At 42.1% G+C, this 26,449-nt stretch overlaps 1 protein-coding gene across 2 annotated transcripts; it reads left to right on the top strand.

The window, feature by feature from the left end:
• Nucleotides 1-619: 619 nt before the first annotated feature.
• Nucleotides 620-11,932, top strand: arrdc2 (arrestin domain containing 2). Of its 2 annotated transcripts, XM_041935145.1 has the most exons (8): nucleotides 620-742; nucleotides 1,611-1,865; nucleotides 8,445-8,662; nucleotides 8,761-8,863; nucleotides 8,961-9,217; nucleotides 9,322-9,484; nucleotides 10,098-10,258; nucleotides 10,539-11,932. In XM_041935145.1, exons 2-8 carry the CDS (start codon nucleotides 1,613-1,615, stop codon nucleotides 10,590-10,592), a joined length of 1,209 nt encoding a protein of 402 aa, XP_041791079.1. In that variant the 5' UTR covers nucleotides 620-742; nucleotides 1,611-1,612; the 3' UTR covers nucleotides 10,593-11,932. The 2 variants fall into 2 exon arrangements, with proteins under 2 accessions (XP_041791079.1, XP_041791078.1); XM_041935144.1 differs by lacking the exons at nucleotides 620-742; nucleotides 1,611-1,865 and adding an exon at nucleotides 6,485-6,896.
• The last annotated feature ends 14,517 nt before the right edge of the window (nucleotides 11,933-26,449 follow it).

The raw sequence follows: 26,449 nt of genomic DNA, 5'->3' as shown, positions 1-26,449 counted from the left end.
ACAGAAAAAAACAGGTTATACTGAGGTAATTCAGAAATCTCTTCCAAAAATGTTTTTTATTAGTTTTCATTTTAGTTTACTTAATTCTTCCGTTTGGTTACATGCTTTTTGTACTACTTTCTGATATACTATTTTTACATAATATCTCACCATACTTGTATGTTCTGTACCTGTTCTTGTTCTATGTGTAGTTATGATATAGAATAAGGAACGAGATTAAATTACTTCATAGGCATTGACCGTTTTTAACTGAAAACAAACGCTGCCTTCAAAATAAAAGCCTACGTTCAACGTCAAAAATCGAGTTAACGGTCAAATTCAAGTATTTTATGTGTCCTCATGTTGGACATCCTTCCACAATGGCGTATTTTTTTAAGATCCTGTTCACACACAGATCTACACCCAAACAATTAATAAACGGAGATGTGAAACACGGCACACGTAGTTTAAATTTGAAAGGTAAGGCCGGAAATGGAAGTTGTTGTTCTGCGTCACTTGACGTACAGCCAGTCCACGCTGTCCTCCTCCTCCTCAGCCCTTTTAAAGTGGGCGGGCGTGACTCGCATGTGCTCTTCATCATTGGTGTATAACAGTGAGCTGCTGTGTCTCTGGGCGTCGAGAGCTGCCGCCGTTTATAAAGTCTGTGCTTCCATTCAACGTCCAGTCAGCGTAAACACGCAGTTCGCTTCCTCTGCCGCACGCTTCGCCTTTGAGAAGACCGCTGTTCGCTCCCTTCCTGCCGGTGAGTTTGAGACCTGTAAACGTGAGCTCAACGCTCACAACTGTATTTAGAAAACGTAGTGCCGCTTCTCAATCCTGATTGGCTGATTGGCTCGTGAAATTCACCATAAGCAAGCATAACGGAAAACAACCACCGAGCAATGCTGTAGCAGAGGTATCCAGCTGCTATCACAATATTACTTCAATGATGTAGACTTAAGGTAAAATATGAATTATTTGCTGTTAATTGACGTCATGTCTGTATGAATATTTGTCTGCGCTTTCAGATATTCTTAACATTCACACAGAAATTGTTTAACGACCATGAAAATAAATAAATAGAAGTTTGTCTGAATATTAAAGTTGTACAAAACACGGTAAACTACACTGGACTTCTTCAATAACCAGGTTGTTTAGCAGTGTTGAAGCTTGATGTTACTAAAGACTTCGGAAAACGCGTTTATAAACAAAAGCAAACTGCAGAGCAGTGACTACTCTCAGGGCTGGCCTTGGCATGTCAGGGACCCTAAGTAGAACCACCCAACCCCACCCCGAAAATAAGATCTCTGAGAGAAAATAGCAAAAACTAACATTACAGTCTGTTTAATGGAATATGCATAATGAAAACCACTCCAATAGCAGTGCAACATAGTATTTAAAAAGTGAATACAGGACCTTGGCTTGATTTGGGGTCCCCTCCTTTCCACAGGAGCCCGAGATGCATAAATCATGCCTCTAACTGGCTCTGGTTATTTGCAGTGTGGTTTTTGCAGCACCTGAAAACCAGTCTACACACACTTCTAACATTACTGTAAGCCACAGGTTAGTGTTTAGCCATCAGCACTGTCAAAATGTGTGCTTTCATTTACTCTAACTGTCTTCACTCATAGCGATGACGGTCAGCTCCATAAAGTCTTTCTCACTGGAGCTGGATGGTCCGGCTGATGCAGCGTTCACCGGAGGGGAGGTGGTGTCCGGCCAGGTGGTGCTGGAGCTCCGGAGGGACACCAGAGTGCACTCCATGAAGGTGCAGGGAAGAGGGGTGGCCACAGCACACTGGCTGGAGAACCGGGGCATGAACTCTGTCTACAACGACTACACCTCCAAGATCACATACTTCAGGAAGAGACAGCATCTGATCCGAGGTCAGTGGTGAAAGCTTCAGATGGCGTTAGTAACCTGGATGGTTAATATTCAGTACATTTACTCTGTTTATTTATCATGCTGGTTGTAGAATAATCACAAGTGAACCCCAGGTGAATTATAATTGGTGAGGCTTCTTCTAACAAGTAACCAACTAGTCTTTTTTCCATTTTAAATGTACCATTTGGTTTGTTTTCATGCTTTTGTTGCTGAAATACGCAATAATTCTGCATAATAAAATTTGCATATAAGGTTTTGCATGTAATATGTCATTCATTTTTCACCATAAACCATGTTAGTAGTAATTTAGCAACATTAATGTATTTTAGTAGTGCCTGTTCAGGAAAGAGAGCCAAACAGGTCCAGTGAAAGAATTTGTGCTGACTTTGTTGCAGTTTTTGCATTTTCTTTTGTTCCCTTGCGTATCTGTATAATATCCTTGCAAGATACCATCCATCGTCGTAGCGTTGCTGTGATATACATAGTAACTGTATTTCAGCATGTATTGCAGCTGGTGGGTGAAAAGGTTCTCTCTCTCATCTGAATAATGCGGTGTAAAGACTGCTGTCACGTGCCAGCTGGTGGCCACTGTGTCTTATAGTTGCTGCAGTTTGCAAAATGAAGCCACCTGGGCCAAATGTGTTGCATGGAAACCTGGGAGAAAGGTCGACACCGGCTTGTCCAGATACATCTGCCAGATAACATAAACCTAACATTAAACACAAATCCATTAGTGCTGCGTCCAAATAAACACAACCGGTTTACTGAGTCCTATGTTGTACAGGACAAAATGCTGTACTGTGTGAAAATTCCCCCCGGTGTGAAAGGCACCAGGCAGCTTAAAAATCAGAAAGGCAGAAAATATAGGCCATAGTGACTGAGTAAATAAACTGTAGACAGTGGTTAATGTTTCATTCAATTCTCCCCATCTGGTCAGACAGGTAAATATGAATGGACACGAGTCCACGTCTCCAACTAGGGGCAAAATTTGTGTTGTTGCCTCAGAAGCCAAACAAGTAGTTGAATGTAGGATATCATTACAAACAGTTTGCACAGCGCACTGTGGTTAAAGGTACACTAGGCAGGTTTTGTATGTTAATATCTTGCCTAAACACTGTGACGACCAAAAAGGTAACACATCACACATTAACTGAGGTGCATCAGTTTATGTAGGTCAACTTATTGTTCAAGCATTATTGTTGCTCAGTTCAGATGCTTCTCATTCAGCTGCAGACCGTTTCTTTTGCATCTCTCATTCTTTTGAAATAAAGCACAGAGGAGGGCGATATGACAAATATATAGTTTAAGGTGATTTCTATTTGTTATCCTTCAGAAGTTTCACGATAGCGCTGGGCGTATTAGGCCATTGCATTCCAGTTTTTAAATGGTGATACTGGATTTTTAGATGATTTTTGCATAATTTTCATTAAATAATTTGATGTGTATATCATTTTACATGCTTTTGTTCTGTTTTTTTTTTTTTTTTTTTTTTTTTTCCATTAACGATGTCTCACTTCCAGAAAATGTATTATGCCACATTAATACATATGGCTTTAGGAAATATAAACTCTTATGTCACCACACAGGACTTCTCAATCAGGCAATTAAATTCAAATGATTTCATCAATTTGGAGATACAATAAAAATGGTTTGATTAATGCATCTTTAACTTCAGGTGGCTACTAAATATTGATACAAATAAGATATGATAGGATTCCACACAGCCATTGAAAATATACAAACAACAAAACCATAATTCACAAGGAGTAACGAAACTGAAGATAAATATTTAGAATTAAATCAGTAATATCAAATAAAATCACAACGGGAAACAAAATCAAAACTATATGGTATAGAAATGTTTCAGTTATAAAATGGTATAAATGTTATGTTACAGATTTCACCAGTACAACAGAGGTCATTGTGCTTTTTCATCCCTCACCCAAAAATATCCATACAACTGAAACATAACTGAATCCAAACAGCAGTTTCATTTTCTGGATTGTGGACTATTACTGGCACCAGCAGAGGCTAAGATGCTGCCAGTACCTGGCTGGTTTGACCTGCAAAAATCTTGTAGACCCCTGTAATTTGCAGAATCTGTCCAGGAAACAACAGTGCTAATAGTTTTTGCAAAGCTTCAACCCTCTCATATGCATCTCAAATCCTCTCAGAACACAGTCGGTTTTCTGGACCTGGTAAACGACGGGCCAAAGCAGTAGATAGAAATGTGAAAAAGTAGATATGATGATGTTGTGTTTGGTTCTGTTTACTCTGGACCAGAAATGAAGAGAAAGTGAAAGACAGAGGAGGAAGGAAGGAAGGAGGAAGGGGTGGGGGCCGTTTGAAAAATGCAGCTTGCTGTTGCCTGGGCAACCAGGAAAACAACACGTGGCTCCCCCGGCGCCCGCCCTCCTCCAGCACAACACAGCCTGCTGCTGCAGCAGCTGCTGCTGCTGCTCTCCATTCATTGTACAATATGGTGTCAGCTCTCCATAAAAAATATTTTTTGACTGATTGTTTTTCCTTTAAAGGCACAGATGCATCTGAGAGTTTCAGTGAAGAGGAGATGTTCCAGTTTTAGGTGCTGAAAGCTTTTGAAAAAGAGTTGCACATTCTAAAGGCCTTGTGGGCCTTCAACGTAAATATTTGCTCTGCGATGTTGTGCACTCAGCAGCTCTTTAGGTCAACAAACAGAAACTCACCCAGGATAAATACATCTGCTTTAGTCTGCAGCACAGTAAACATGTTGGCAGGCACGAGGGTTTATCAGGACCATCGTTCTGTGCAGGGGACCCCATGTTCATCTTATCAGCACTGAGGCAGTGAGCCCCCGTAGAGCTGGGCTGCTTCTGCTGCTGGTCACCAGCAGGTGGCGTGCTGGGCTTTATGTCACACGAGGCCAGAGCTTCCTGGATGCATGTTGAGCAAAAACTGACAAATTGATGCACCGTCCTGCGAAATATGTCAGAGTTCTGCTGCTAGTTAGGACTTTTCATATTTTCGTTTGACTTATTAACTGATTATACTGGAAGAAAGATGCAGGAAAACTCACTAGTACTTTCTGTCTTTATCTTAACATGCAAGGAGTAAAATAAAAACAGTGAGGGAAGACTCAGTTGGAAAGCCCCTCCTGAAGCCCAGTTTTGCTTTATTATTCTGGGGGCACCGTCTATCCAGAGCTCTACAACTGTTCCCAGACATCTCAGTCCAGTTCAGGCTGTATGCATGCATCCCGGGCGTCCTGCAGCTGTGCACACTGCCTCAACATCGCCAGTCGGTGGCGCTGGAGAGCTAACTAGTCATCCCAGGGAACAAAGGCGTAAACAACTTTGTTTTTCTCAGACCAGACTTGATTTTTGCCTGAGACCTGAGAGCTTTTGCATTGAATGAAGAGACTAACACAGCTCAGAAAGTTTTTGTTTAGTTTATTGATTACTGCAGAGTTCAGAAGAAAGGTCTATCTTGTTCAGAATCTGCTTTGTTTGCAAATGTTGGAAATGGATTTGGTGTTTTGGGAAAAAGCTGCATGAGTGCCATATTTCATGCATGTGATCTAGTTGGTGCAAGTTTTTCTACAGTCGGGGACATGTAGTTTTCCTGTGTGCTGCTATCGACGGTAGAACTACTGTTGTTGTTTTTCATGAGGGGATTTGGTGGCACAAGTTGCATGCTTTTGTGCATAGCTGTGTGTTTTCCATGTGTGCAGCAGCCCAGGCTGTGTTACGGTATGTTCAAAGCGACATGGAAGAAGTGAAGTAAACAGCTCTGGTCCAGAGTCAAACTATTTCCCTGTGAGCTGCGCTGGGCGGATCTCTGCCAGACGGAGGCATGCTCAGTAAGCCTGTTTTCTTCTAAGAACCTGTAACCATCAATCATCGCCTGGCCCTGTTTTCCTCACTGCTGCTGCCTCCACACCCAGCGTGCATGTTTATTATGTTGCCTTCACGCTGAGTCCGGAAATATGGCAGTTGTGAAAAGAGCAGCACACAAGTAACCCAACTAAACTGAACCGAGGAAGTGGGAATTTTACATGACATCCAAAAATTGTCAAGACGTGGCTCTCAGCTGTGTGACTGTCGAGTTGCGGTCATGAAACTTCATCTTTATGGTGGTTTTCATTTTTGGTCATGCTGGCATCATTAGGTGGTTTTGTTCTCAGTCTTTGGGCTTGTTCTGGTGATTTTGGAGCTGTTGTCTCCTCCTACAGCAAGATAACAGTATGAACCTCGACCTAAGAATACAGAACAACGGCGATAATTGAAGGTTGATCAGTAAAGGAAGTAAGACATTTTCCTCCTTTGTACAATGATTCTTAAAACATCTCATTTTGTAGGCCTATTATTGGTGCCAATCCTGGGTGTTTGTTATTTGTAAACATGAATAACCTTCTTCTGTTCACCGTTTAAAAACTTTCCGTATAAGTTTTATTTTCATTTTGAGCCACTCAAGTAGCGAAATGCAGCCACATTTCTTATTCACAACTTCAGTACTGACAAGTCTGCGCCATGACGGAGCACCTGAAGGCAGCAACACCAGCCTTCTGCGCTCTCCCGAGGCCTTACGTAATAAACCCAGAAATCCCGCCCACTTCCTCAGCCTCCAAATAGGTCCGCAGTCCGGCGGAGATCAACAGTTTGGTCTTTAAACAAGTGAGCTGAAGACGTCCAAAGATCCTCTTCAGCAAACTTCACATCCTGCAGAGTAACAATAGAGGAAACGCTCTTTTTTCAGAGGACTCGCACAACCTGCAAATAAAATGATTTTCGACAAGTTGAAAAAGTTTGACATCGTCTTCGACTCTCCGGAGGTGGACTGTCCTCCGGTGTTCAGCAGCGGGGACGTGGTGTCCGGCCGGGTGGTGCTGGACCTGTCCGGGGAGAGTCGGGTGGACTCCCTGAAGCTCCATGCCGAGGGATTCGCTAAAGTGCACTGGACCGAGTCCCGGTCCGCCGGCTCCAGCACCGCATACACGCAGAACTACAGCGACGAGGTGGAGTACCTGAACCGGAGAGAGGTGCTGCTGCAGGCAGGTCAGTCCGCTGTGCAGGCTCGGTGATGGGGGAGAAACCAGAGGGTGCAGCATGTGCGTGCAAACTTGTGAAACTGAGCTAGTGTCGCATCAAAACCGGCGTCGACTCGCGGAGCAGATGCCCAGAAACAATAATGAAAGTGGTTTATATGTCTGGGGACACTGGGCTGGTTGTTTGTCTGCAGACTGGGAACAGCGTTGTTTTCATAAGCTGGTCAGCGAGTTAAAAGCTTTTTCTGGTTGCATTAATGCCCACCAACTTGGTTTTGCAAGGGAGTTGTTGTTTTTCTTGATTTATCCACTTGTTGCTACTGTAGACAGTTGCCTGAATCATCTAAAGTTCTGTGGACGGGGCAAATGTCAAACTTAAGCTTGCATGATATATTTGGGAGATAGTTGTTAACTTGTTGTTTGGTTACTCAACTTAAAAATGTCAAACTAAACACCCGGATCCACACTGCTCAAAACAAGCAAGTGATTAAGCTCTTACAGGACCCTGTTTTTTGTTTCCTCTCTCACATGAGGCTGTATGAAAGTCTATATAGAAGCGTAAAAACCCTCACTGTGTAGGAAGAGAGCAAAACATGCTGCAACATCTGTCTCTGCGCTCCTTTCTCATTGTGAAAACATCTGTTGAAAGAAACTACTGACTTTAGACTTTACTTATTCGAAGAAAGTCAGGGTTGTTTTCCCCCCTCAGCTGCGTGGGAGAGCCTCGGGTTTTTCTCTCCATTCATTGGGCACAGGGTTGTTTTGGTTTCAAATTCACAGCCGGGGCTTCAGCAGTTTTATGATGATTTCCTGCAGAGTTCAGTCTCACTGCTCGATTCTGTATTCTACAAAAATATCCTGTCATGTTGAGGAACTCGTGTGGCTTTTTTGCACATACAGCAGGAAGCTCACAGCAACCCACTTGACCCATTATGAGGATTTGACAGTGACAGTATTGTTATTTAAATCAAGTTGGAGCTTCCGGCTAACAAAGGGACACAAAACACATTGAGGCTGTTAAACGCAAACACGTGTTCGTGGACCTGTGCAGCAAGAGGGGGAAAAAAACAGAGCAGTCGAGACGTGCTGTGTAATACAGCTCGAGGAAAACATGTTCTCAGGCAGCACAATGGAGCAGGAACCGCCCCTCTGAGCAAGCACAGGAGCCATGTGATTGCAGAGACAGACAGAGAGATTTCTATTTCAACAAGAGTCATGCTTAAAAGATCTGTTCGCACCCTCTTGCTAAGTCAACTTTATTCATCTGGATTTCTAAAGGTCTCTTGTGTTTGTTTTGTTTTTATAGTTTGAGCTAATTGTGCAGGCTTAGCACAGTTTTATCTTCTTTTGCTTCTTCTTAAGAAGTCATTTGCTGCCATTCTTTTTTGTGTGAATCACCTCCCACATAATCAAATCGCTAGAGATAAACGTTATGAAACTTTTATTATTGTTTTATGTCTGTCTTATATTGCTTTATGCGGTTCTTGCTGATCATCACCTGAAACCAAGTGACTGAGCTGTAACTCTAGTTCATCTGTTTTTTCTCTCCTCTCCTCAGATAATGGTGAAGTGACCGTCCTTCCTGCTGGCAGACATGAATTTCCATTCAGCTTCCAGCTGCCTGAGGAGACGCTGGTCACCTCCTTCGAGGGGAAACACGGCAGCATCCGTTACTGGGTCAAAGTGAAGCTACACAGGCCTTGGGCCACCGTCAAGAAGATCAAGAGAGAGTTCACAGTCATCGAGCCCATCGACATCAACACACCGGCCTTACTGGTGAGCATGCGGGCCCTCACGTTTCATGTGTCCTGACAGGCTTCATGAGTTTCTGGGTGTTTTGAGGCACTTGGCTCATTTGGTTTCATGACTCCCAGGCGCCACAGGCTGGAACGAAGGACAAGATGGCACGGGCGTGGTACCGCAACTTTGGGCAGGTGTCTGTGACTGCAAAGATCGACCGCAAAGGCTACACACCAGGTGAGAGCTCCCACCTGAAACAACTCCTCCTAAAAACGGCGTTTGTAGCCCACTTTAGAAGTGTCTGTAATTGCTAACGTACGTTCCCTCTCCGCAGGTGAGGTGATACCCGTCTTTGCGGAGTTCGACAACTCTACCTCCAGATCAGTGGTGCCCAAAGCCTACATCATTCAGACACAGACATTCATCGCCCGCGGCACCAAGAAGCAGAAGCGCTCGGTGGTGGGCACGCTGTGCGGGGACATTGTGGGCACCAGATGCAGGGAGACGTGGCACGGTCGCGCCATCAAGATCCCACCTGTGGGTCCTTCCATCCTGCAGTGCCGCATCATCAAAGTGGAGTACATGCTCAAGGTGAGCTCGGCCGACAGCTGCTTTATTTCTCAGAAATTCAGATGCCGCTTCCCACGCCACCGAGACGTCACTCACACTTCCCCTTTTTTTTTCTCTTCCGCCAGGTTTGCGTTGACGTTCCCGGGACGTCCAAACTGTGCCTGGAGCTGCCGCTAGTCATAGGCACCATCCCCCTCCATCCCTTCGGCAGCCGGACCTCCAGCGTCAGCAGCCAGTACAGCGTCAACCTGGAGTGGCTGCGCATGGCCATCCCCGAGCAGCCTGAGCGTAAGTGTCCTCAAATACTGCAGTGAGTGACAGACAGACATGTGCAGCTCTGGATTTGGACAGATAGTTATTAAGACATGGACAGAAACAGCTTGTTTTCCACACATTTAATTGAGCATCTATAAGCCATAGTCGGTGTTTAAGGATGTTTGCACGCTTAAGGCAAATCCTTGCCAGTGATTTTGATTCATAAGACCAGACAAATAGTCAAACAGACTGAAAAACAGGCTCGAGGGGCTTTACAGGTTTAACAGTGGGATTTCCTCATAGAGTCTTTGTCACTTATTGTCACTAAATATTGATAAATTGCTCCGGTTGGCTTTCAGAGAGCTTCTACAACCTCCATCAGTTGTTCTCCCTTTTATTTCCATGATCACTGTCTGGCAAAATATCACTGGGTCAGATGCCAACACGTATAAACAAAACAAAGGTTTCGTTTCAGCAGGGACTCGTGTTGGATCAAGTCAGTGTTTGTTAGTGCAAAAAGGCAGAAAGTGTTATGTGGAGTTTTTCAAGAGTTTTAACTGCAGTGATGACTCAGCGGCTTAGTGTTTGGACCTGTGCTGTTCTGTTGAGTCAGACCAGGGCACTAATCCTGCCTCTCTCCCTGCAGCTCCTCCAGATTACAGCTCCGTGGTGACGGAGGAGGAGGCCGAGCAGCGCAACAATGCGGTGGTCCAGCAGCCCGCCGAAGACCTGAGTGGGATCCTGGAGCGCCCCCTCATGGCTTTTGTCCAAGAGTTTCGCTTCCGACCTCCGCCGGTATACAGCGAGGTGAGTCACCAAATGCTGGAAACTACACACACTGTTTCGTTTGATTGGCATATGTAAAAGTTTAGAGAGAGGTTTTTTTTTTTGAGTAGATGAATTTTAAACTTCTTTCCCTTCCAAAGAAACTCTTGAGAACACAGCTGAATTGTCTTACAGTAACCGCATGAAAACAAATCAGTGGATGTAGGCTCAATATATCATAGCGCTGGATGTTTTGCTGAGAGAAAGATGAAAATATCAGCTTGCTTAACCTTCATCCTCTCTTTCCATTTCCTGCCTACAGATTGACCCCAACCCTCAGCCCTTCAACATGAGACCTCGCTGCATGACGTGTTGAACCACGAGCCCCGCCTGAGCGTCAAGCGACTTAAATTAATGAAACGAATCAAGAGATTTGTCTTCTCCTGGTTTACCTCTCTCTGACACATGGCGCCTGGTCCCATCAAGTGTCGTGGTGGGGGACTGGAGCGCCACGGAGAGGTCAGGAGACGGAGCTCACAGGAACTGGATGCCAGTGGAGGCCACTTTGTTTCCAGTCCATAAAGCAAAGTGGACGCTTTCCTGTTCTGTCGTGAAGAAAGCAAGCCATCAGTTCCTGTCCTCCCCATGTGATCTTTGGCTCCTGGTGACACGAGCTGCAAATACCTCCCAGTCAAGGATTCCCTCATGTGAAGCGAATTTTGACAGAGTCGTCAGAGTTGCACCTGGTGGTCTGATATTTGAAAAACACAACGCTTTTGATAAGTCGGCATATGATCTTAGAAGCACATTGTCAACTTTGAGTGGCGTAAAGAGAGAAGTGCAATTATTATCCTCGATTGCCAGCTCCCCCTGTACTGGCAGCGCAGTAGATTTTAACAACCTACATTGCTATGCATAGTGTGCCTGTGATGATTTCTACTGTTACTCAAGCACATACTGTATCTGAAGGTGGAGCAGACAAGTCAAGTAAGCAGACGTAGATGTATTTTATGCATGCAGGTCACAATATGTAAAAAGGGAAAAATGTGTATGCCTTAATTATCTGCCGTTGAAGATTGCATGAGAGTTTCAGGGAGTCGTTCTCTCATAGAGATGAATAGAGCTGAATGTATTCTGAAAGAACTTTACAACAAAAATGGTTGAATTGTATGTGGGCGTTTTCCAAGAGAAACGTTGTGTAAATGCAAGGCTTAAGGCACTGAAGTGTCAGATAGCTGTGGTCGTTGATCTTAGCACGGTGATTAAACAGGATGAGCAGTTTGTGTATAAAGCTGAACAAGGCTCGTAGATTAGCTCTCCCAGCTGCTAAACAAAAGGAGTAGGAGGAGGAGGAGGAGAAGTCTGAGCCATGTGGCCTGAAGCTTTTGATGGGAGCCAGATGCCCCGGTGCCGTGGGGCGCTCTGTGAAGCTCAACCCGAACACACTGCTCAGCGTTCAAGTCGAGCCTCAAGCTGGAGATGCCACTGAAATACACGGACGAAAATCCATTCCAAAAAACTGACTCGAGGATTTGTCCTCAACTTCCAAAAAGACTGTTCGGAGTAAGAAAGAAGTCTTCAGGGTCAGCTGTGCGACTTTGGTGGCACGCACTGAAAATAACGAATGTATTTTTATACAAATGCAATTGTTGGTTCACAATCTTGCCAAAGTTTTGTAATTGTTTTTTCTAATAAAAAAAAAAAAACTCAAAAGGATGTTTGTCTTCGGTGTATCCTTCGAACCTTGGCTGGCATGTAAGCTGCACACTTTGTTAGGGAACTGTCAGAGGGCCTCTGTGTAGCACGTTGCTTACCGCTGGAATGGTACATCATGTTCAGCACTATGAGTCAAAACTATATTATTGCCAAGGGCAGGGTTCAGCGGAAAAACAAGCAACACTCAGAGGATCAAAACCGTAATTACAAACTGAAGTTTCGCCAGTGACAGCTATAATATTGTGCACTTCCGTAATCCAGTTTATCGGGGCTTCTCATTCGCTGCTCAGCGGTTATTGCTTGTCCTCACCACTACGTTATCTGTCACAGTGAGTTCAGCTGATATATGGAGCTCATCTGGTGTCCTCTGGTACAGTTTGTACTTTGCTTGCATGAATATGCAACAAGGCCCCCCGGTTATTTTTTTTTTTTTTTTATTTTTTTGCCACATGTAAACACAACACATAGGAACAAACAAGCAGTTCAGTGAATTCAACAAAGAGCTACACAAAGATATAAACATGGCTGAAGGCCAGGCTGAGGAAGGAGGCGTTCAGGGCAGTGCTGAGGAGGGACGAGCACCCAGTGAGAAACTTTTATACTCAAAATACTTTCTGTCAGAATGTCAGACCAAATTCATTTCAAATGAAACCAGATAACAATGTCGGAATATTTTCTCTAATAGTTAGTAAAATAACGAATCCAGTAATTCATCAAGCCTTATTATAAGAAGTTCCAGCTTCTTCAGTGTGAGGATTTATTGTTTCTCTGTTTTAAAACTGAAAACCTTTGGATTTAGAACTGTACATCAAACAAAACAAGCAGTTCTATAGAGCGATCACTTAATTAAGAAGAATCAGAAAAATGAACGGAAGTAAACATTTGGACCAGCCTTAATTAAAAAAAGGCTTCCCTCTTGCCTCTCACCACAGGAGGCTCAGAGGTCAGAGCAGCAAATACAGAGGTGTTGATATATTTGTGTGTGTGTGTGTGTATGTACTGTAAGTAGAGGGTGCTCATTCTGTTCAGCTAACCTGTGCGCACGAACATACTGACACCTGACGGGACTCTTTCAGTACCTGATTAGGACTTGGAGGAGTTGCAGTGATGTGGCATCATCTCACAGGAGCTGTCACATTCAAGTCTCTCTTTATTCATGAAAACAGTTTCTATCAGTGGATTTAAAAACAGGAAGGGTTTTTCTGCCGGCCTCTGGCTCAGACACAGCGAGGGAACACAGTCTGAGCTCAGCTTTCAGCAGGTGGACGTGAACACTCAGTACACCTGATCCAGGAATCAGATCTGAGTGGACAGACACCTCAGCAGGGAGGCAGGCTTGAACCTGGCCACTCTGATGGAGCTTCAGCTACAAACCCTAACCCCATTAAAATTACAACTTTCAGTTTCCCTCTCATCATATAGACAAAAACAGACCAAAGCTGTCACAAGTGCAGAAAAGTTTTTTTTTACTAATTAAGTCTTTGTTCATTTATGATAATCACATTCTGCAAAGCATATTTTTTTAGTATAATGTTAGTTACTACATAGATTTTGACGATTACTTGGCAAAACTGCCAAAAGTTTAGATTTCAGACATGGCAATAGACCTTCAATAAAAATAATACAGAATTAAAGCCGACGTGGTGCTGGAAAAAATGCAATGATGCCAAACTCTAGCAGGAAAAACAGTCGTAAAAACAGTTTACAATGTCTTTACCATCCCAGAACACACATCGAAACATAATGTTCCTGAAATTCTGTGACCATAACACCTTAGCTTTCCTTTTGACAGTAGTCCTCTTTAACAACTGGTTTAACCCCCTAAACACAGACAGCGAATCATAAGAAACAGACAAGGCTTCAGTTCAGTCTTTTAACGATTAAATTCAGTTGTTTTCTTTTACCAGACAAAGACTAGATTTAGACCATATGATGTCAAGGTGGCTTTCAAATATGAACAACCTGCTCCTCGGTAAATGTAAAGCAAAACTGCATGAATGCCACAAGACTCAATCAGTGTAAACCTATTATATCCAGTTAACAAACAAAATATCCAATTGTATTTCTATCTGACAGGAGTGAGGGTGACCATCCAGCCGTCTGACACCCCGAAGTGTTCCCGGTGGTCACTGCAGTGACCTTACAGTGACCCTGTGTGTTTTCTGTGGAGGGAACAGACGTGGTGACAGAAGTGAACACAACGTTGCATCAGGTTGTCTGCCATCCCGCAATATCCACCGTGTTCCTGTAATCCTTGTTTGCGTGATGCCTCTAATTGCTGTTCTGAGTTAAAATGACTCACTTCATCTTTTAAATATTGTGTAACTTTGGTTTCTGCTATACTCAAACCGGTCCGTCCGGTTTGGTGTGTGAAATAAAAGCTCAGTTATTATGTTTGTGCGTATTCATCTAAATGGTGTGGTGTAATTCTGTGTTTTCTTGGTGTTTTTTATTTCTATAATCGTGTATTGGAGCAGACAGTCCGGTTCCAGCAGAGGCCTGCATGCAGGCTGTATAGAAAAGTGGCCTCGATGCTCACATGTACTTTTATATACACCTGCTACTTCTCTCAGATATAATTCACAAAAGCAAACTCTGGTCACATTAAAAACGAAAAACAAACACATTATACACATTCTACATATTACAAGAATGTGACTTCACTGTTACTGTAAGCTACATTACAAAATTTCCATATGAGGCTCATTAAGTTTCATTGAATATAATCATGCAATTATAATTTCCAAACAACTACGGATCCAGTCTAGAGAGCTCCTAAAAGAGACAGAGAAAGCTACCCAACAGTATACACAATTAGAGCTGAATGGATTCACTGGTGAGTTGATTAGGCAACTCTTCATGGTTCCAGCTTCTCAAATGTGAGGATTTGCTGCCTTTTCCTGGTAATTATTTTAAGGATTTCATTAAACGAGCAGTCACTTTGAGCTTTGGATAATAGTGTTGGCCATTTTCTGAAGAATGACAAACCAAACAAAATATCACTATTACCCAAGATAATCAAAATAATCAGCAACAATGAAAATAATCATTAGTTTCAGCCTTACATAAAACAGTTAAAAACAGTAAAATGCTGTTTTTACATTAATGCTTGAGTAATAATAATTTAACAGTCACAGGGGCCATTTTTGAGTACTTTTTTTTTATATTTGAAGCACATTTGTCTCACATGCTTTTAGACACTTTCAGTGTAACCTGCATACCTGCAGTCATGCCTCTGGGTGTTTTTTGGCCCAGATTCAAAGTCCGCATGTTCAACAGGTCTTTCAGCACATCTGTTTTCTTGACCTGATTAAGTAAAAAAATGTTACAAGTGCAATTCAAGAGTATAACAGAGATGGTGAATTTTCTCTTGTATTTAAGTACAATACGGACAACAACCGACAATGAAGGAAGAACCTTAGAACGCAGTTTCTCATTCAGAGTTTCAGAGTGAAGGACAAATAGAAAGACATAGACTACAGAATTATGAGGTGAGTTTAAATGTTTTTAAAATCTAGACATATGATTGCTGCAACTCTTAGGTTGCTTCAACAACAACAAAATCTGAGGAACTTTGAAGAAAAATTCAGATAGCGACGTGTTCCCAGAAAAAACGTACAGCCTGTTGGTTTCCCCCTCCTACAAATGTACAGAAGAAGCTCAACTTGACAAAAACTGCTTTAGACCACCAGTGATTATTTCCTCTAAGTCTTTGTTCACTACTAAATTAGGTTAACATAATCACATGAGCCAAAGAGAGACAAAGTGTTTCCTTTACAAAATGTTTGGGACAAGCTGTAACTGGCGCAGTGGCAGCGTATCCCCAATCCCTAATTACGTTTCTGAGGAGCAGTGAATTACATGGTGGCTGCATGACACAAACTGCAAATGAACAAGTCTCTGGATGTGAAGTGTGTGTTTGTGCTACCACTGTGTCACAGAAACATTTAGGAACAGCTCTCTTGGTGAAATATTTCACAGGTTCGGTGTAGCTCTTGGAGACATGTCAAAAGTAGGTGACCTGCAAAGGTGTCACAGAAAAGACATTTTATTCCTAGTTTGTGGTGGAGGAGGTATTCAGATCCTTTACTTAAGTAAAAGTACTAAAATTAAGTAAAAGTTTAGTACTAGTACTTAAGCAACAAAGTAAATACCCTCAGCTACATGTAAAAGCCCTGCACTGAAATGCTACAATAATCAGAAAAATGTCCCCTGTGACAACCTTATTATCACTAATGCAGTCATCTAAGAGCAGGGCTTTATACACACACACATAAAGTGTGTGTGTGTGTGTGTGTGTGTGTGTGTGTGTGTGTGTGTGCGTGTGTGTGTGTATATATATATACACACACACACATACACTATTATTATTTATGTCGTTTCAGTTGTAACTGTATCAGAATTGGCTTACATTCTCAAAAAATCACAAGACCTGAGGGAACGGTGGCAGACAAACCAAAAATAAGTACGACTTGCTTTTCTCCCAGCACCCAGGCATCTGAATGGGAGCACTTATCACAGGCTTGTTTTGAAAATTCACTCTGAGAAAAAGACTGTTGCATGTTGCTTACTTGGAAAATACACTATATGGTCAAAAGTATGTGGACACCCTCATACCTGGAGCGTTTGCTCCCAGTCACAAGAGCATTAGTGAGGTCAGGCACTGATGCCTCAGTCTAGTTCATCTCAAAGGTGTTGTATGGGGTTAAAGTCAGGGCTCTGTGCAGGCCAGTCAAGTTCTGCCACAACAAACAAAGAAAACTATTTCTTTACGGACCTCACTTTGTGCACAGAGGCATTGTCATGTTGGAACAGAAAAGGAACTTTCCCAGACTGTTGCCACAAAGCTGTAATCACACAAGAATATCATTGTATGCTGTAGTGTTGAAATGTGAATTCTACAACTGGAACCAAATGGAACAAACCATGACAAAAGAGTCCCTGACCTAGACTACATGAAAGTGTGTGCACAGGGGTGGCACACAGTCTTGGCTATATATTTTCCAGCATAACCTAATAAAGTCTTGTTTTTCTCATAACCAGCTATGCTACAGAAAATGTAGAAAACAGCTTCTGAGCAGCTGAAAGTTTTTTTTTCTCACTCTTGACAGACCTGTTGTTGAGCTAAGCTATGCTAAATGCATAGTAGGGGAAATATACAGCGACCTGGATGCACTCAGCAGTCACTAGCTGTCGCACCTATGCTGCATGTCTGGATGAGGGATTCCTCACGTGGCTCCCTTCCTGAGGTTTGTGGAGTTTTTAATGATCTAAACTGAGGATCTAATGACAGAGGTTATTGTATAAGTGTGTGATTTTGGCCTTTCTAAACCTGACTTGTATTAACCAGCTGTACATTGAAATTTCTTCATACTTGAGCAGAGTGTGTGTGTAGGTGTGTGTGTGTGTGTGTGTGTGTGTGTGTGTGTGTGTGTGTGTGTGTGAGCGTGTGTGAGTCATTATGAGCTGCCAGAGTTGTCCAGACATTGTTGACTGTCTGTTAAAGGCCTTGGTTGATCACACCACCACACACACACACATGCACACACTTAGAGACACACACAGAAACACTCAGGCCCTAATGGTCATTTCCAGCCCCGCCCTCTCAGTCACAACCGATCACAAGTCATCGCAGCCAGCGGCACCAACCAACCCATCTGCGAATATTAACTCACCTCACCTTTGTGGGCCAATGGGCAGTTGGGATCCAAATCCTGTTTACTTCATGTGTAGAGCACATTAAAGCTGAGGGAGTTTAAGACTTAATGACAACATATTGAGTTTCATGCACTGCAAGACATGTAGTCAAAGTGACAGCCTAAGCAGCTCAAAAAATTAGGTCCAGATGAAGATGAAAGTTCAATTATGTAATAAATAAGTTGTTTTTTAATTAATATTAATACTTTTTTTTGATAGTATGAACATTGATTCGCTGTCACGGTACTATGGGTGCAATCTGGTGACTCATACATACAATCAGCTGATGCGTTGTTTCACATGAATGAAGAAGTTTCTGGACAGGTTGTGTTGTAAATGACAAAGACGTCAAACTATGTTCCTGTTTTTAAGGGGTCAAATTGTGTCCAAGCATCCTCTGCAAAAAATAAACCTTTAACACCTTCCATGTGTCTCTAGTGTACACTGTAAAAAGCCTCCTGAACCATGAGCAAGTGAAATCACAGACTCACACACCTCTTTCCGTCTGGCAGCCATCGTTACCATTGCTCATCACGATCCAGGATCTAGTTGGGAGTTTTTGCTGACTCTCCATGGTCTGGCTGACATTGGTGTTGTCATCAGTGTTACAAGGGGAGATCAGCGACGACTTAACTGGACTAAACCGTCTTTACCAAAAACTGGAGAATCAGCACAACTAGTTCTTCAAAATTATGACCAAGAACACAAAAAGCGGTGTAGTCAGTATTCTGTGTAACTGTGCCATGAACTTCCCTCATTGTGACAGCAAAGATGAGTCACTGAGTCGCTTGATGATGAAAAAAGTCAAAAAGGCTAATTTGGTAACACTAATTCTCTAATGCGATTTGCATCTTATTAGAACAGAGATAACATATAATAATATAACAGGGTGCACATGGGCCTTGAAAAGTCTTGGAAGTCTGTAGAAGTTTGTGTCTGTGAAAGTAAATGAGTGGATTTACAGTCACTTAAATAGCATTACAATATGAATCTGATTTCCCCACTTGGGCTCTCATTCTACATTGCAGTACTTCTCATCCTGAGGAAAACCCAGTGACTGATGGTAGTAAAGTCATTTTCAAAAGGACAGAATCAAGTAAAGCCTGAGGCCTCATGCAGACTGTGGCCTTCAGTTTTACGTTGACAGGACAGGACATACAATATGTGCAGTGAAATACAGAGTAGAAAAAAATATGCATAGGATAGAAGGATAAAAAGTGAAAGATAAAAAATGTATGCAATAAACTGGTACCATTGGTATGTAACAGTAGTTTTCAGTGCATTCAGTCTCCTCATTGTGTCAACAACACAGTTGTCCACATGACAATGAAAAATATGACCCCACTTATTCAGTAGTAGTAGTATTAGTTCAATAGTTATCAGACCCTAATGATGCTCTGTAGAAACCTGGGAGCGTTACTCTCCACAGGCCCAGAAGAAGACAGGATGTTTTGCTGATTTTCTACACACTACATTTTTAAATGTGTATCTATTACTAGATGTTTTTTTTAACCCTGTCTGTAGTGCACTTGGAGTTACATTGCTTTGAGACACTGTGGTAGCCAAACAGTCAGCAGACCAAGGGCCCTTAAATATCACACTTCCTCTTTCGGGCCTTCTTGTAACAGAGCTGTTGAGCTGTGTAATGCTGTAATGTGCTAGAGTGGCATCAGTCAGCCTTATCAGGACACATTTTGCGTCATTGTTTCCTGTTTCTTCTGCAAATATAAGTGAATACAAAGAGAACACAATCAGGATAAGACTGAGAAGAGAAGACTTGTCAAGGTTGCCGGGAGGAAGTCAGTCGTTCTGACTTGCTTTCCTTCTTACTTTTGCAATCATTAAATCAGAATTGGCTTACATTCCCAAAAAATCACAACAAGACCTGAGGGAACGGTGGCAGACAAACCAAAAATAAGTACTTGCTTTTCTCCCAGCACTCGGGCGTCTGAATGGGAGCACTTATCACAGGCTTGTTTTGGAGACATCATAAGGCTTTGTTCTGTGCTGTGTTTGAAGGGAATGCAGGGTGTTTGTTGGGTGCTTGAGTGTGTAGATCCATCCATGGCCAAATGCAACATGTTTTGTCTTTAGGGCCCAAGAATTGGCTTCAGTCTCTGTTCTGTGCAAAGTTTTTGCATGTCTTGGAGGTTTTCCTTGCATGGGTCTGAGTAATATAAAACACTGTTCAAACAAAACAGGTTTTTCCTGTTAAAAGTTAACAAGCCGACTAACTTAAAGCAAAGAAGTAACCAACAAGCTATTGCAAATGGCTAGAAAGTGTTGAATGATTCATCCTGAGGGGGGCATGGAAGCGTGTGCCGAATTTCATGGGAACAAACTAAATGAATGAAAGGATGATTGAGATTCTAGTCTCATAAGATATTTTTCATATCCTTGAATAAGATGTGTTGATTTTGTTGATTATTGTTTTTTAAAAAGCGTGTCCAGCACATCTCAACACGTATGCTCAAAACCTCTCAGTTCTGTGTCTCATAATTGAACCGTGTGTCATGAATTAATCCTCAGAAGTCAACATCAAGATGATAATCTGACCCGTTAAGTGTCTCTTCCGACCATGTGATGCCCGCATGCCTGGGCGTACGCGCTGTCACATCAGGATGTCCACGTTGGTTTACATCAATGCTTTGTTGATGCTAAAGAGATGTGGTGGGGGGTGATCAGCTTGCAGCCCCTGCCCCCTTTCAAGGCTTCATGGATATCAGTGTAACTTCAGAGCAGACAGCAGAGAGCTGCACGCCATGCTGCTCTCCAGAATATTCAGGAAGGGGAGAAACACCATGTAAGAACAAATATCATCCCAAACAACATGCAAAAAAGAGCAGCTTTGTTTATGTCTGCTCCTCCCTCGGTTGTAATTCAGGGCTCCACAAAATCTGCTTGTTGCTTTGTGTTGCTTATGATCTGTCTCTCTTTGTTTCAGGCCTCTGTGGTGCTCTTTGTCCGTGGATCTTCCTCAGCACAATGGAGGCTCCACACGGAGCCCAAAATGCATGATGTGATGAATTTTAACAAATAAGTCAATCCTCAGTATCTTGAGGTGCCGTCACCGCAAGCCACGGTGTGATTCTATGAGACATGAAACAGAAGGTGAGCTCAGAGCCTAAAGTATGTGAAAATCAACACCTGCTAACACTAGTAACACTGACATTTGAGAAGGTTTTCATGTCTTAGTTTTTACCCATACTCAGCCATGGAAATTACTGCAGCGCTGCTGCTCCATCTATGAGGAGGATCATTTATCCATTGTTATTTACTTCTGGTGTCCATTTGTCAGAGAGCAGAATAAATTTATTAAAATCTGGTTTGAGATTAAGGCCTTTACATCTGCAGGTTTAATTAACAAACATATACAGACAAATTATTAACAGAATTGATTGCAATAGATCATTTATAACAATGAAGATGAAAAATGAGATAGAAATTATATATCTGTAAGGCCTATTTATGCTCATAAGGTATGGTCCTAATATATTATTAGTGCATTATAGGTCATTATGAGACTCAGTGTGATGCACAATAGACATTGTAGCAACATAAAGTGTCCTGAACACAACTTTAAACTAAGGGAAGAAAAACTGCTGAGTTTTCAGCTTTGTGACAAATGCATTTTTCAGATAGTTTTTAGATTGTGGTTACCTGTTCAAACACACAGCGAACTGGTCAGATAGTGTGAATATATTCCCTCTGTGTTACATGCGTAGAAGGCATATGCAAGCCATTTCCCCTCCCATGCGACGTGCACGTGGCCGAGTTGTTTGGTTGGGAGAGCTGGCTGCCAGCCAGGTCTGCAGGGAGAAACTCTCTCCTTCGTAATGTGACAAACATGAAAGCAGCGTTCAGGAATGTATTTTTCTTGGAAAGAGCGTAAGATTAGCACATAGCGCTCTCTCTCAGAGAGCGGAGCAGAAAAACAATGGTGGGGGTAAGCTGATGAGACGAGTAAGTTTTGACTTGAACGTATTGCCCAATCGTCTTGCTTTCCATGGCAAAAAGAACACAATGTCCCATGAATGCAAGACAATACGGTCGTAAATACTCTTAAAGCATGTAGGGGTTGTGGCCGAGCTCAGTGTCATATATTCTGGATAATGTTGAAATGCATAGGAGGCGGAGACTTGAGCTAAATTAAGGCCTCCAAAAGCAGTAAATCCTTTGTAGTGTCTTTGCCCATTTTCATGCCGCCACATGTTGCACAGTTACTTTCACATTTTGTATGTAAAGTTGTCTGAAAGCAACTGAGCAAGCAAGGATCTTTGCTTCTGCACACCTTGAGAGGGAGGTTTGTAAATAAACACTATTAGCTGGATGGTATTTCGAATACCATCAGAGTCAAGTGTCAAACCTTGTGACGCCAAACAGCAGCTGAAACACGCAACCAATAATTAATCAAATTTCCGCTTCTGTATCAAGCTGGCCTCCTTCCTTCAGGAGGGGAGAGGTTTGTTTTCACACAGCACAGACTGGATGTGTCATCTGAGATGTGTGGAAGAAGATTAATAACTGAAATCAGATCAATTATCATCATTTCAGCCTGTCTGTGTCTGTGCCAGCTGCTGGTCTGAGTTGTTGTGACTGCTCTGATTCTTTTGAATGTGGGCTTCAGGTATTGTTGGGGTCTCTGACATCAACACTGCCGTATTCAGCAGTACCTGTATCAGCTTGTTAAAGTTCTCCCTCCTCTTTACATGACTGCTCCTCAGAAGTGAGACAACCAAAGTAATCAAATGCAGGCAGCGTGCAATGGTTTCTGTGTGCAATTATTTTGTCTATTTGATGCATTAAAAATAAAAACGTGTACGGATAATTGGAACAATGTGTGTAAATCCGTTAAACTTGTCCTCCCTTGATGAAATAAAGCTGTTGTGGTCAGAACATTCAGCAGAGTATGTGGAAAGGCTGGCATTAGCTAGCGGCAATGAGCCAAAACTGTACATCAACTGAATTAGGAACTGAAAAGTTACGTCTGGAAAAAGCTGAAACAGAAATAGCTCAGAAACCTAAACAGAAAATAAACTGAAGATAAGATTTAATACTCAAATACTCCAGGAAGTAAAACAATTCTTCTGTCGAAGTGGAAGTAAAACCCAAATATAATTGCCGTCTGAACTGATGGTTGTTTCACTTTTCTTACTCGCTGCTATGGCAATTATAGCATCAGCGCTGGCAGAAACAAAGGAGGAGCCAATTTTACTTCTATAAGATATCAGTCAAAATGTAAAGACTATAGGTACACAGCCCTTTAAATAGCAGCCAATCAGAGCTCTCCCCTGTGGAGCCACACACACACTGGTGGCTTAAAGGTTCGCAGTTTGTAAAGTTTGTCCTGAAACAATCATCAGGTGCCTGTGTGTACATTCGAACATTGTTTGCATGCTGTAATCATTCCTCCTGTTCCTGGCTGTCGCATCAGGCCACTCTCTCTCTCTGACCCTTGACCTCCTCACTTCTGGTTCCCTGCACTGCAGATTTACTGTAGGAAGCGAAGCTTACTGTACTCCTGCGCACGCTGCCAGTGGCTCAGCGGGTGTAAGCTAAATGCCTAAAATGTAAATATTATTGTGAGAGTAATTTGATTCGGCCTGTCTAGGACTTGTTGTTGCCCCTCCATGAGAGACTCCTTGTTTGGAGTGATCCGATCTGCTGAGGGGAGGTGTAACTCCCTGCAGGGAAAGACGACGGGCTGTGGTTGGTTGAGACATTAGGGGTCGATGTTAAGCTGCTCTGCCTGTAGTCAACATGAGCTGATTGAGAGGACAGCCACAAGGAAAAGAAAAATGAATGACTTTAAAGTGTGTAAGTGGAAAAAGAAAGGCTTGCTATTGTTGATTGTTATCTGGCTCAAATACTGGGGGTGGGGGCACATCAGTTGTGGTTTTCTTGTCACATGTTAATAGGGAGTGTTGGGGTAACGTGTAACAAAGTCATGCATGAGAGTACTCAGATTACTTTTTTGTTATAATGAGTTCTCTAACAAGTTATTTTCTCTAAGAATATAAACTCATCTAACTTAAGTGTCTAGACTATTCATGCTTTGTTTAACGGGTGTCAGGGACTTTCACGCGTCTGTAGCTTATGGAGAGAAGAAAGTTTTTGCTTTTGTCTGTGCATAATCAATGAACCACAGCCCTGTTTCACTTTAGTTGGATGGTTTGATTTCATATAAGAGGAGACCGACTGAGATGCTGACCTATAAATGTTTATTTTTGTGACCACAATGGTAAATGGAGCTAACGTTGTACCACTTGGCTTCTACATTATGTATGTTAAATGCTGTATGTGCGAAGGAACAATATATTTTAGCAATTATTTCCTTGCTTAAACAGTCAAGGTTGGAAATGATTAGATAATTATGCTATCGGGTTATTAGCAAAGAAAACTGCAACACTTTACATTAATTTCCTCTATTTGGCAGTTCTAAAAAGTATATAAATATGTAATAAACAGTTTATCATGCACTAGAATGTATTTGTCAACAACTATAACTCCTCTTGGGCAGCCATAAGTGTAGGCTAGTGTATTAACAGATAATGAATGACAATATAGTAAAACACAGGTGTAATAACGTAAAATAGAAGAGAGCTTCATAAGAGAAGTTACTACAATTATTGGCAAATACTGAACTTAAAAATGTCCTCATATTTACTAACAACTACATGACAGTGTGTTATAAACTACTTATTACAAGTTTGTCGGGGGACTATTTGTCTCACTCTAAGTACAGCATGTTCATTGAGATGGTCCTGGTCACTATGGTATCCCACAGGGGTCAATTTGGGGTCAACTTGATTTTGTTGTTTTGTGAGTTCTGCAGGTTACATAACACGTCCGACAAAGTGAAGGGAGAAATGAATCTCCTTGTGGGTTTTTTTTTTTTTTATCATGCTCACTTCTCACAGCTCATCCTCTTGTGGTCGTCCCTCGGGAGGAAGTGCTAGCCTTTCTGACGTCAGGCTTTATGGGTAAGTAAAACAAAGACTAACCAAGGGAAGAGCCCCCATGTAAACAGAGCTGTGTCCACTGTCAATAAGATTTAGATTAAGAGACAAACATGGGCTAAGATCAGGTTTGGATATTTGGGAAAAGAAGACGAATGGGAGGAATAGCATGAGATTTAGTGTTGTTTCTTTTCCCATAAGAACTAGTGTTTAAATGGAAATGGTGGAAAATCTTCCTTTTATATCAAATGCACCCGTAAAGTCATGTTTAAATGAAGCAATGAAGCCAAAGATCTGGGTGAGCTGCCTTGCTCACAAGCACTGATACTGAAGTCACTGAAGGACTGAGGAAAGCTAGTTATCGGTGAATTATTTCAAAACAGGCCAAAGAGGTCAGAGTCATGCAGGTCCAGTCATTCTTATGCATTAATTACAGATTGCATAACCTACAGTTTCCCTCTCATATATGTTTACTTCATACTCTAAAAACCTTTGAACTATCCAGGTGTTGCACAATTTGTCTGCTAATTTTTCAAGAAATTTTGCTATGTAAGATTTTAGGTTCTGCCAGTATTAAATTTGTAACAGACCCGTAAACAGGAAATGTGAAACAGCACAAACTGAATACCACCAGTTCTACTAACTCAAAACAAAACTCAAACTCGAAACAGAAGAGCTGAAGATAAACGTAGCTGGCTCGTCGCTCGTCTGACCTACTCTCTCCACAGTCTTCATCTGACTGTGTCTGCTGTTATGTGAACTTCTTCTTCAGAGTCATGTCTCCTCCACATGATCCCAATGCGCGGTGCACTTTATATATTTTTAGACAACACTAATTCTAGAAAGAGTTTAGGATGTTCTGGTTGCAAACATTTACTTTGTTGTCTATATTCCCAAAGGCTGTGAACCGCATAATGTTTTCAGACATAACTTACAGTGGTCTTGAATTGATAATACTGTTTGTTGTTGAGAGCGAAAAGTGGAAATGTATTGACTTGCAGATAAAAGTGAATAGTTCCAGGAAACAGTGACTGTGCTCCTGTGAGCAGCCTCCTCTGGATTAGGCTCAGGTTGACTCGACTGGTTATCAGTCAGTGAACAATGCAGTTGTCTCAGGTTTATGTTTTCTGTACGGGATGCACAGTGTAAACAAAGTGTGATGCTATGTGTGGTGTCTATGCTCTAGTTTTAATGCCAGATGATGCTACTGTCCCTCCCCTGTGTCTCCTTACTGTGTCCTTTCCCACAGAAAACTTATTTACAGCAGCACTGACCTAAAGCTCAGAGAAGCAGGTTCATATTTGGAAAGTTGCCGGTTTAAATTCAGACTTGCTGGAGAATCTATGCAGGGAAAGTTGATGAGCCACACTCTCAGTCCTTAGTGCCTTTTCAAATTTTGGATCATGCAACAGTTTAGCAGGAATATTGTCATTTTGGAATAAAGGCAAAGCGTGGAATATCTTCTGCATGTTAATATTCCAGGTTTTTGCCTTTATTGTGAAAAAGACTCCACTAATATTCCTGTGCATACTCCGATTAATGAGCACAGCTCCCCTCTTTCATTTGTTCAGCCGCCCTCTTGAAAAGGTTGGCATTGAGATATTGGCGCATATTCAAAAACCTGTTGATATGGAAGTCTTTTATAATGTTTCAAAGTAGCTGAGTTTCTCCTGCAGACCAGAAATCTGGGCATGTCTTTTGTGCGTCTCTACCCCAGCCATGCAAACTGTTGGCTAGTTGGTTTGTTTACAACACACAAAGCTGAACGTAAACAGGCAATGAATGCATTGCATATGAGCTTATCCCACATGTATTAACAGGAACATTTCCAGTCTGAATAACTAATATTAAAATCTGAATA

The sequence above is a fragment of the Chelmon rostratus genome, chromosome 4 (genome assembly GCF_017976325.1).
Source record: "Chelmon rostratus isolate fCheRos1 chromosome 4, fCheRos1.pri, whole genome shotgun sequence".
Lineage (NCBI taxonomy): Eukaryota > Metazoa > Chordata > Actinopteri > Chaetodontiformes > Chaetodontidae > Chelmon > Chelmon rostratus.
This window is presented reverse-complemented; position numbering and strand designations above follow the sequence as displayed.